At 57.3% G+C, this 12,190-nt stretch overlaps 1 protein-coding gene across 1 annotated transcript in view; it reads right to left on the bottom strand.

Moving 5' to 3' along the window:
* Nucleotides 1-2,544: 2,544 nt before the first annotated feature.
* Nucleotides 2,545-12,190, bottom strand: part of TNFRSF8 (TNF receptor superfamily member 8) — a gene marked incomplete at its 5' end in the record, with an annotated part of 58,232 nt that continues 48,586 nt past the window's right edge. The window contains 2 exons of the mRNA XM_081086125.1: nt 2,545-6,678; nt 10,235-10,439. Of these exons, the coding sequence (XP_080942251.1) occupies nt 6,434-6,678; nt 10,235-10,439 (450 nt within the window). The 3' untranslated portion in view covers nt 2,545-6,433. The remainder of the gene's footprint in view (nt 6,679-10,234; nt 10,440-12,190) is intronic.

Here is a 12,190-nt window from a genome sequence, read left to right on the forward strand (position 1 = left end):
GAGGAGCCCACGGCGCGCCCCAGCTTGCCAGCCGCCTCAGCAGTGCAGTGCCGGGTGCCAGCTGGCGCTGTGAGCAGAGAGGAGCCTTCCCCAGCCAGCCAGGACCAACCGCAGATGTGTGAGCGAAATAAATGACTAGTGTTGTTTTAAGCCACTCAGTTTTGGGGTGACAAGAGACCACTGGGACAGTTAAGGTCAGTCACCAGCCAGTCAACACTTGGAGACCTGGGAACCCACGTGCTCACCTGTAACCATGGTTACTGGGAGGTCAGCGGGGATGCAAATGAAGGGCCCTGACATTAAGTCCTGAACAGACAAGTCCCCTGACCCCGGTGCGGGATCGGCTACATCATGTGTGGGACCCAGGGAAGATGAAAACACAGAGCCCCTCGTTCAAAGCGTGTGGATCGTTTTCCAGACGGTGACAGCAGCGTATGAACCAGGCTCGGCCCTTCTCGGCAGGGACCCTGCGGGACTGCACGGGCCGGAGGGCCAGGAGGTGGCAGGCGTCTTGCTTCTTGTCTGTGCTTGTCTGTTGGACTATGGCAGTGGTTCTCAACCTTGGCTGCGCATTAGAATCACCTGGGAATCTTTTTAAATCCTGATTTTAAACTCCCATGGGCCCAGACATCAGGATTTTAAAAAGATTCCCAGGTGATTCTAATGCGCAGCCAAGGTTGAGAAACACTGGTCTATGGCAGGGGTGGGCAAACTTTTTGACTCGAGGGCCACAATGGGTTCTTAAACTGGACCGGAGGGCCGGAACAAAAGCATGGATGGAGTGTTTGTGTGAACTAATATAAATTCAAAGTAAACATCATTACATAAAAGGGTACGGTCTTTTTTTTTTTTTAGTTTTATTCATTTCAAACGGGCCGGATCCCGCCCGAGGGCCGTAGTTTGCCCACGGTTGGTCTATGGGGACCACTTGGCTCTTACAAAGCTGTTGTACAAATACACACCCAACGTTCTTACCACAGGTGCTTTCACTTTAACACCATTTTTTTTTTCCAAAGGAAGATTGAGAATCAGCAAATAATCTTCACTGTTCACTCAGGCTAGATGGCCATTTCCCCGCCCCAGTCCCAACTTACACAGCAAGGACCAAACTTACCAAGCTGGCGCTTCAGGCAAACCACCTAACCGCTACAGGGCGCGGTCTCCCCATCTGGAGAATGGGGAGGCTTGTTCTTGCCCTTGGATCCTGGCATGGGGCAGAGAGCGGGGTATGAGTTCTGAGGATGTGAAAGGCGATCCGATTGTTGGCCAGTCAGTCCTCCAGCGGAGGCTCTCTGTCCATCTGTCCTCCCAGGCCTCGGCCTCCCTGTCTCAGAATCAGGCCACCTTCGAGGAAAGCCGCCCCGAGGAGCAAGGCTCTGGCTGGGTTAGCTCTGCGGCAGGAGGATCAGAAAGAAATCACAGCTGGGCTGCCGCTTGATCTCAGGCAAGTTGCCTAGCCTCTTGCATAAAACGGAGGAATAAAATCAACCTCCTCCCTACCTCCCAGCTGTGGCGACTTGGAGGCGAAAGGAAACGTGTCCTAAGGGCATAGCCTCTGCTGATAACTGTGATGTAAACACAGCGGGGGGCCACAGAGGGGGTGGCGCATGGGCAGAGGGGGACTTGGAACCACAGAGTTGGGGGATTGAACTCTAGCTCTGGCGCTTCCTGGCTGTGTGACTGTGGTTGGTTGCTTCACCTCTCTGAGCCTCAGGCCGTCAAGGGGAGTGCTGATACTCAGCCCCTCTACTTCCAGCTGCGATGCTGAGGCCCAAGTGCATGAAGAATGTAGAAAGCTTTGAATAAACCTGACGGCTTTTCAGGTGCTTTCTAGGGGCTGCTGGTGGTGACTACAGTTTTCTGAACAGGGAACATGCCAGGCACCAGGCCAAGACCTCACGCATTGTACCTCCATCCACCTAACGCAGAGTCATTATCATGGACGGGTTGCAGATCAGGAAACCAAAGTTGAAAGCGCTTAAGGGCTTCGCTTGAGGCCCTGCAGCTGGGAACTCCTCGAGCTGGAGATTGAGACCCAAAGGCTCCTTCCTCCTTCCTCCCCGCTCCACCCCCATCAGGAGCCCTAATGAAATGGGATGGGGAGTTTGCCCACACCCAACACAAACAAAGGCCCGTGGCCTCCCCAGGATTTCTTGGTTTGGTTTTTACTCTTCTGGAAGACACCCAGAGAAAGAGGAACCTAGACTGACTGCCTGCCAGCCAGCCAGCCCCACCACCCCCCTCTCCGGGCAGCAGCCTGGCCCCGGAGCTGCTGCGTTCCTCGTTAATTCGTTAATTCGCTGGGAGCAGCCTTCCCGCAGGCCTTTCTGAGAAACATCCAACTGTTTCCCGGCTACCAGCAGCCTCAGCCTTTGTCTGAAATCAGCTGAAACCACCTTTGCTGGCCTTTCCCGCCCACTGCTGAGAGAATAGCAGGATGTTTATTGTTCTAACGGGAGGGAAAATAAATGTAGTCTTTTCTTTTTAACTTTTCTTCGTTCATGTTTATTTCTTTTTATTTTCCTTTTCCTTTTTATTGAATTTATTAGGGTGACACCGTTAACAAAATTACACAGGCTTCAGGCGCACAATTCCACAACACATCAGCTGTACACTGTACTGTGTGTTCACCACCCCAAGTCAAGGCTCCATCCGTTTGACAATAAAATCTGAGCACCTTGCAATGGCCCGCGAGGCCCTCCGTGGCCTGGCTGTCGGCCTGCCTGCTCACCTTCTCTCCGCCCGGCCCCGGTGCTCCCACCAGGTGTGCTCCTGGAGTCCCACGGCCAGGAGCCTCCCCACCTGGGGGCCTTTGCAGCGGTGGTTCATGACTTCCCAGGTCCTCCCCTCGCCCACGCATCATGTCACTCAGGTGGAGCTCAAAGGGCACCTCCTGGACCACCTGGCTGGAGCCGACCCTGCCTTCGAGGCGCTGCCTGGTCCCCTAACTGGGGCGCCCCTAGCACATAACCCCATCGTCTCCAGAATGACCTTGTTCACAGGTTTGGTTCTGTGCCATCGTGGATCTCAGCCACTGGACACAGGGCTCACGGAGGCGGTCTGAGCTCAGCGCATCCTCTGCAGCTGGACCGGGCCTGGCTCATCTATCACAGGTGTGTTTGGAAGGGAGGGGGGAGGGAAGGAGAGGAAAGGAGATTTTGAACAGCAACGCAGTGCCGCCTGGAACACCCTGGAACCACAAGCAGGATGTCCCTGCAGAGGGACCGGCAACACTTCACAAATGCACAGAGTTACAGACATCTAACCAACCGCCACTCCTGTGACTGTGACATGAGGGGTCCTCTGGGTGCCCCACGGAGCAAGAAGCAGTCTGTCCACTGTGGGGTTCCCACAGCAACACACCCCGAGGGAGGCCAGGCCCCAGGAGAGCCTGGAAGCCTGTCAGCCTCACCGAAGCTAACGCCAGCCTGGAACCAGCCACCAGCTTTCATGTTGTTTTTCTGGGAGAAGAGTGTTCTCAGCCCGATGCCTCCTGGAGGTTACCTGTTGGTAAGTTAGAGGGGCTGAATTCTGCAGACCCAGGAAGGGCTCACCCTTGGCAAGTGGCCGCTGGGCTGGACCCAGGACAGAGGCTGCCACGCAGTAAACACCAGCCGCATGTCAGGTGGCGCTTAAGGGAACCCACAACCCTGGCCCATTTCACAGATCAGGAAACTGAGCTCTAGGGAGATCAAGGCACCTAACCTAGACAGCCCCACTAAGCGGCAGAGCTGGGCCTGAATCCCAGTCCCTGCCACACGCTGTCTGTCCGCACCTCGGTCACTTCCGCTGCTGACCTGCTGCTCAGGGGCACCCCACAGGGTCCCAGGTGTGCGCCCAGCATGGGTGTTGGCCCAGGGCCAGGGGCCTGGGGAGGGTGCAGGAGCCCCAGGTGGGCTCAGCCAGCTTCCCCTTGGGCTGGAGTAGCCATCCTGGAAGCGTTTAATGTTCTCACTTTGGCTTCCAGTCAAGCAGGACTGACACGGTCAAGGGCCTATGAGTGAATCGGGTCCCTAACCCACCCATCTGTCCCCAGCCCCTCCCTGCCCCCCACTAGGACAGGGAGGACCAAGGAAGGGGTGGAGGTGAGAAGGCACCCAAGAAACTTCAGCTGGAAGGCGGCCTCTCGCCTCTGCACAGTCATTTCTGTTCAGCCCAGCAGAGCAGTCCCTGGGGCTGTGGGACAGCAATGACTGGGGTGGGAGGGGCGGGAAGATGGAGACATGCAAGATTGAGTCTCCTGCTCCATCTGAGGGCGGGGAGGGGCGGGGCGGGCCGTAAGCACCTAGAGTCGTCTCCCACCCCCGAGACCGCTCTGGGAGACAGCGGGGTTTCTCCGAGTATGACAGCCTCCACAGGACATTTATCACTCCTTCCCGACTGCGGCCGTTCAGGAAGGGGGTGTGCACATGTGTGAGGTGCCCTGCACCCTGGGAACTGCCACCCTGAGCAGCAGGGCCCTGGTCCACCTGCCCATCTGAACAGCAGAGGCTAAGAAGGCCATGTCACTGGAGGGCAGGGATATTCGCCCGGCCTGCACTGGCCACAGGCAGGGCCTGGAGTCCTGCGGGGGGGGGGGGGGGGGGGCGGGACAGGGGCTTCCAGCTCCTGCATGCAGCCCTCGGCTCACATTGACCCTTCAGTCCCTCCCTGTGACCCCCAGGCTGGGGCATCTGTGCAGCTTCTGTGATGCCCTCTCCCCACAGCCCCTTCTGCAAACACCCACAGGGAGCCTGGTGTAGAGCAGCTTTATTCAGAGTGTCCTCGAGGCAGGCCTGGGCCAGGGCGCGGGAGTTACAGGGAGGAAGACCCTCCAGCAGCGGAGGGGTGGCTCTGCGGGCAGCAGCGCCCTGTCCCCAGAGGCCGGGCAGAGGGGTGGCGGGATCCCCGTCCTCAGAGCTTCTCAAAGACTCTCAGTCTCCATGAGAGAGTCCTCAGCCTTATGGTCATTGGTAAGGAACTTTGTGAATTTTTAAAAGATCCTGTTCTGTCAAGGGCTCTTGGGCGAGGGAGTGCGTCATTTCATTAAGCAGATGTCAGCGGCCCCCACAGGCAGCCTGAGCCCTGCCCACAAGGTGCTGGGCGCGTGCTGACTTTGGGCACAGAGGCTCGGGTGCAAAGCTGCCCACACAGGCATTTGGGCAAAGATCACCCATCCCACATGAGCTTCTCCAGGTTCTGGTGTAACGGTCTCTCCAACTTCCCCCAAAATACCTGAGAGGTCTCAGAAACGGCCCCTGCGATTCCTGACCCAGCCCCGACTTCCTCCAGCGACGAGAGGCTGGTGCGTAAACAGCAGCTTTCAGGACTGGCTTCGGAGGGTAATTCCAGGACCCGAGACTCGGTGCCCGGCCTGCCGCCCCCTGTCGTCTGCCCACGGGTCCCTTTCCAAGGCCACACGCCTGTGTACACGCGTCTGAAAGCCCTGGGAGAGCAGGCCAGCCGACCGATTATTCCTTAGTGTGCGATGCAGACATCTGACCCCATACTGAGCTACGCAGAGCTTCCCCCAAGCCCAGGATAAGGCAGATGTGGCTTTTGACATCCATGTCCCAACACGGGTGCGGAGCAGCTGCTGCAAGAGGCAGGCCTGGTGCCATGGGGACCCACGAGGGCGGCAGATCCGGGGAAGGGCATCTTCATTTCCCAGGACAGAGCGGGCGGTGCCCACCGAGCAGGCAAGGACCCCGAAGGGCCCACCGTCACTGGGACTGGCAGGGACATTCTGAGATGAGTGAGTTGATCCTAGGCCGGGGGCCCACCGTGGGGCCACAGAACAGGGAAAGGGCAGCACCAGAAGGGTCCCCCCTCGGCCCACACAGGGCTGGAGGCAGGCTGGGCACCACCAGGCCTAGGGCACAGAGCACAGCATGGCCGCAGTGGCTGAGACGGGCCAGCCGGCTGCCCGATCCCTCTGTTTCCCTTCTGACAGAGGAGAAACCACAGGCACTGGCTCGAGGCCACTGCGGGCCGAGTTTACAGTAACTGCGGGCTGTTGGCCTGGTAGCAAGGCCCCGTGGGTCTCTCTCCAGGGGCCCAGTTGAGGGGAGACGGCTTGGGGTGTGGGCCTCATGGTCTCTGCCTCAGGGGGGCTCCACCCTGGAGGGCGGGGGGCCCATGCCAGGACTCTGGGGTATCTTCTCAGTAGCAGCAGAGGCGAAGCGTCCAGTCCCTACTGTCTGTCTTTCTGTTGCCCCAGCAAACATCGCCATTCAAATCCAGCACCCTGGTTGTCTCCCCTGCACAGCCCACTGCCCTAGGGTCAGGGTGGGGGCAGCTGGGTGGGGATGCAGGTGGAGACCCCCAGGCCCCTCCTGCATTGACCACTGGGTGCTGGAAACTCAGGTCAGCAGATGGGCCTCCGCACCAGCGTGGCCCACCGTGCCACCCGGTCCCAGGGGCACCCAGCTGCTCTCTCAGCCCCAGCCAGGCCTCACTTCCCAGACGCCGTCTCAGGCAAGGGGTCCTCCTTCCCTTCCTCCTCCACCGAGAACATGACGTCCCCGCAGCTGCCCAGAGGCGGTTCCGTCTCCTGCTCCGGGTAGTGTGGGGCATGGTCCACCTCCAGGTCCTCCTCGAGCTCGGGCCCCGCCGGCCCCGCCAGGCCCCGGCCCTCCGGCGCTTCGGTCTTCACGGTCCCCACGATCACTGTGTCGGCCTTCATGATGTAGATTTTCTCTGCAAAGCGGAAGGAGACGCGCGGTGAGAGCCCAGAGGATGAGCAAGGGGGCGGAGGAGGGTCCCAGCCCAGCTCTGCCACCCCCGCTGTGTGGCTCAGGCAGGTGGCACAACCTCTCTGGTGCGCAGTAAGCCCTGCCAACCTCACAGCCAGGAACTGGGTGCTGAGGAGTTAGCCACTGGCCCACTTGCTACCTATGGGTGATGCCTGTGGTTGTCTGGGCACTTCTGCAAGGATGGGGTGGGGAAGGAGAGAACGGGGACAGGAGAGAAAGCCAGGCGTGGGGAGGAAGCAAGTAGAATCAGTCCCCATGGCTCCTGCAAATGTCCACTGTAATCGAGAACAAAGACTAAAATAATAACACTAGCACCAGGGAACTCGAGAAGAGGTTCACTCTCCATACTTTAGCTCCTGAGTCCTCGCATCCCTTCTGCCAGGTAAACAGTCTGTTCTTATCCCCGGTTACAGGTAAAGGACCTGGAGCCCAAAGAGGCTCAATGACCTGCCCAAGGTCACCAGGTAGTTAGCAGAAATCCCCAAAGCAACGCCTGCCCCGCTGCCCGTTCCACTCCTTTCCACAGGCCTAAAGCAGAAACCAGCGTGTCCCGGGTTGCCCGGGATGCTCTGGTGTTCGCCGTGCAAGTTCAACCCAGCAAGCCAGGCAGCTGTCACCCCTGCAGAACCCTCAGCCGTGAGTAACCCAGCAGCCTGATTCCGGCAGCTTTGAGAGGGGTGGTATATTTCAGTGTTAATCGCTTATTGCCCACCCCGCCCCCCTCGCGCCCCCCCACCCCCCACACACACACCGAGGCCTCATGGCTGTGCCTGCCTAGCACACAGTAGGACTGCTTATGTATGTCACTTGGATGAAAGACCCGCCCAGCCCATTAGAGGTGTGATTCCCCGGGTCCTCAACACCATTTCCTTCCTTTGGGGGTTTCGGAGGCTCAGGGGAGTTAAGGAAGCTGCCAAAGATGCTGGGAAGTGGGGAGCCCGGCCTGCAGCCAGGTCAGCTGACTTCAAGCACCAGCTGGGCTTCTTCCGGTATCTCAGGCTCAGGGCAGGGTCCCAGCTCCCAGCTGCTCAGCCCTGGATTCTGGAGGCTGAATGGGGAAGCTCAAGAGGGAACTTGAGAGCTGGGGTGGGGCAGGGGGCTTGGGATCCCTGCTTCTCTGGGTAACCGGTTACACCCCTCTGATTCAGGAACCCCCAAAATATTCTTGGGGCCCCTGCACCCTCAATCCCATTACATAATGCTGGCGCTTCTGTGTTGGTTTTAACACCCCCAGGAAAGAGAGAAGTGTTCAAAATAGCAGCAGGAACTAAAGAGGATGAGGGAGAGAGAGAGAAAAGCTGTGGGCTGGGACCCCCTACACCCCAAAAGAGAGAAGAGGGCCTCAGGCCTCAGCCACACACATCTTCACCAAGACCTGCAGGCCTCTCGCCCCGGGAGGTGAGAGAGAGGGCGGGCACAGAGGGGGCCAGGCAGGGCTAGAGGAGGTGAGAGAAAGACGGACAGACAGACAGAGAGGAGCAGGGTAGGTTGTCCAAGTTGAAGAGACCAAATTTGGGGGCCAGACTGTCATTCCCCTCACATTCCTGCGTCCTGAGTCCTCTGGCTCTGGCCCCATCACAGAGCTGCCCAGCCCCCAGTCTGCAGGGGGAGGGTTTTCTAGAAGCTACTGGGATTCCTGACTCACCCAGGGCTCCGAATCCAGGGAAGCTGTGTAAGTGTGTGTGTTGGGGTGTGCGGGGGGGGGGGGGGGGGGGGCGGTGAAGGTGGGGGAAAGGGGCCGCCTGCCTGGTGCTATGGTCAGGGGGAGTGATGAAACTCAGGCAGGAGTTTGGTCCCCTTGGGAATTGAACAAGGGGTGCCCCTCTGAGGTAGTGTCAGAGGGACAAGGGGCTCACTGCCCCTTGGGTATCCCAAGAGAGCCTCCCAGATTTCCCTCCCACCACCCCACGCCCAGCAAGGCCCGCAGGCTGGCTTGGCTCTGGGCAGGCTGCCCATGCCGCTGCCCGCACCGCTCCCCACACCCCAGCTGCCCTGGGAGTCTGGTACCTGCTTCCGCCACTCCCTCAAACACTCCAGAACCCCACCCGCGCACTTCCAGGCACTGAACTCAGCACAGGCTCGAAACTCCAAATTAGGGCTTCTTCGGAAATGTGAAGGAGATGCCTTTGGCGATATTTCCCAAAACTCATTAAAAAAAAAAAAAACCCAAAAGCTGCAGCTCCCAAAGTTTCCATTTGATACGAAAGACTCTGCCCTAAAGAGCTCTGTCCACCAGATCTGCCATAGAAATGTGTGCTGCGACCGCAAATGCCCCTTTGGTGTCATCCGAGTGGTGGTTAACCCTCCAGAGAAGACGAGGAGGGGGCGCACCGAGGCCCTGGCCCCAGGGGCTCACAGAAGGCCACAAACACAGCCACGCTGCCAGTGCTGAGGACACTGGGTGGGAGGCCTGAAGTCGGAGGGAGCACAGCAGAGGCCATCTGGCCTAGACAGGAGGGCGGGAAGAGCAAGGAAGGCTTCCGGGAGGAGGAGGGAATAAACAGGGTCTTCAAGTGGGTGGTGCTGCCTGTCCCAGGCAAGGAAGCAGCTCCCACAGAGAAGCTTAGAAGTGAGCAAGGGCTCCGTACGCTTAGGAAACTGCCATTGAGCAGGGTCAGGAGGCAGGTGAGCCTGGTGGAGAGAAGGCAGCTGGTGACCAGCCTTGAATGCCGGAATAAGAACCCTGGCAGTCATCCAGAAGTAGCAGGGACCCCTGGCGGGTTTTAAGCAGGGTGTAATAGAGAGGTATACAACTTGGGAGAAACGTTCTGGTGGTAGTAGGCAGGAGAGGCAGCGTGCGGCCTGGGCGAGGCCGAAGGGGGGGGGGTGTGTTCGAGCCGGAGGGCAGCTGTCATTTGGGAAGTGCTGGCCGTGGTGCCCGCAAGGCCACCAGGACTGGTGGTGCAGACAAACCTGGGGTTTCGGACGAGCCGCAGCCCTGCCACCTCACAGTCGTGTGCCCAGGAAAGTCGTGTCACCCCCGCCCCACCCACAGTTTCCCCAATTGCGAAAAGGGGAAGACACCAGCCTCCCAGGCGGTGTGACCGTGAGGTGACGCTCGCCCGGTGCCCGGAATGATCAGGCCAGGGGCGGCTCTTACATCACTGTGTGTCTTCCCGGGTCCCCTCAGGGGCTCTCTGTTGGGGCTGGGGGCAGTGTTCACTCTTCTCTCTAATAATAGAGGGCACCAGGCAGGGGGCACCTCTTCCCTCCACCCCACCCCACAAGACAACTTCAGCGATTATTTCAGGAGCCCCCCCTCCCCCCCATCGGCCCCATGAAGTCAGGGCCACCACCGCTGTCTCACAAGCTGACGGGGTAGCCAAGCACATCTAATACTCTCACCAAAAGCACCTCCCACTCACAAGGCCGAGGGAGAGTCCACGCCTGGGGCCTTCCAGACCCAGGGTCCCCACTTCCAGGTGGGGGCCAGGGGCCCAGCACCCATCTCCCCACTGCCCTCTTAACCCTGACCACGCTAGGGACACCAGCCGACTCACCGATCCTGTTGTTGGTATGTTCCGTGGTCACCCGGGGCTCGGGAAGGTCCCTGGGGGACGAGGGGCTCCCGGCTGGGCTGGCCCCCACCAGTGGCAGGCTCTCCAGGCCGGCTGCCCCCACGTGGGTGCAGGGCTCCAGGACCGGGGGGCTCATTAACCCCAGCGTTTCTGTGCGGGGCCCTGTCACCAGCAGGCTCTTCAGCTCCTGTGGGCACAGAGGAGGCAGCGCTGATGCAGGGCGCCCGCCCCCCGCCACCCGTCCCCAAACTGCGAAGCCCTGTTTTCTCATCTCTATTCGCCCCAGCCAGTCTCCCTTTCTGCTTGAGGGCGGCCACCCGCCACCGGGCTTCCCAGCCTCGACAGCCTGGCGCACCTGCGCAGTAAGTTCCGGGAGAAACGTGCTGCTTTTAGCGTGTACTAAATAAGGATCGTGGCCAACATCACACGTGTGTACCCCGTGGCACATGTTAATCCTCATAGCCATCCCCTGAGGTGACTAATATTAGCACTCTCTCCATTTTACAGGTCAGGAGACTGAGGCACAGAGTCAAGTGACTTGCTCAGGGTTAGTAAGTGTCAGAGCCAGGCCTATATATATATATTTATATATATATATATAATTGATTCTTTTACAGAGAGGAAGGGAGAGGGATAGAGAGTTAGAAACATCGATGAGAGAGAAACATCGATCAGCTGCCTCCTGCACACCCCTTACTGGGGATGTGCCCGCAACCAAGGTACATGCCCTTGACTGGAATCGAACCTGGGACCCTTCAGTCCGCAGGCCGACACTCTATCCACTGAGCCAAACCGGTTAGGGCCAGAGCCAGTCCTTGAACCCTGGCATCTGACTCCGGGATCCACACGTGTAAAGGCTGGTCTATACATGTTGGCCCCAGGCCTCCCTTACTGCCCAGCCCTGACCTCCTGGGACAGTAGTCGGTTATGACTACACTAATGTATTCTAAAAAGTGCTACGTCTTCAGGAAAGTGTTGACTAGTTTTTGACTTTGATAGGTACGTGCAAAGGAGAAGCGGTCTTATGGAATGTTCTAGTCCGTAGCATTTACCTGCTGCCTTCGGAGTGGAATGAGTTTGAGATATTCAGAAAGTATAGCTACATAATCCTGAAAATTCTTTTATAACAATTTGAAATCCAAAAGACAGCATTTTTAAACAATTTACTCAAGGTGTTAGCTCAAGTAGCTAAAAGATATTTGATTCTCTTACAAATCACTGAATGTCTTTTCCATAAATGTCTCGGAGTTATAACAGCAACTTCTCTGACCCAAGTGTACTTGAATGTGATCTCTCATAATTTTAAATTGAACTCATATTGTGGTTCTGCCTCTTATGTTTAAAAAGTAAAGGATGGAGCCCAGCTGGTGTGGCTCAGTGGTTGAGAGTCAACCTATGAACCAGGAGATCACAGTTCAATTCCCGGTCAGGGCACATGCCTGGGTTGCGGGCTCGATCCCCAGTAGGGAGTGTGCAGGAAGCAGCCGATCAATGATTCTCTCTCATTATTGATATTTCTCTCTCTCTCTCTCTCTCTCTCTCTCTCCCTCTCCCTTTCTCTCTCTGAAATCAATAAAAATATATTTTAAAAAGCTAAAAGGTGGAGACCTTTCTCCATGTATGTATAAATGGGTTTTATTGTGGGTTGTTATTTTTTTGTTTTGCTTTTTAAGACTTAATTTCAACCTAACTATGCTTAGAGAAATACACTCACATTGGTTAATAGAAGGCAATTTAAGTTTAACTTATTCTACATGATTTGGACCAAAAACTTGGTGCATGGTTTAAGCATTAAAAAAAAAAAAATGGGGGGGGGGAATTAACCCTAAAGCCTTGCCAAACTCTCAACCCTACTACCCTCCTAGTAATAGGAGGGTAGCCCACCAGGGGGGGGGAAAAAACAAAAGAATCTTCAATCTGGTTTATTTTTCAACTATT

The sequence above is a fragment of the Myotis nattereri genome (assembly GCF_964212035.1).
Source record: "Myotis nattereri genome assembly, chromosome: 3".
Classification (NCBI taxonomy): domain Eukaryota; kingdom Metazoa; phylum Chordata; class Mammalia; order Chiroptera; family Vespertilionidae; genus Myotis; species Myotis nattereri.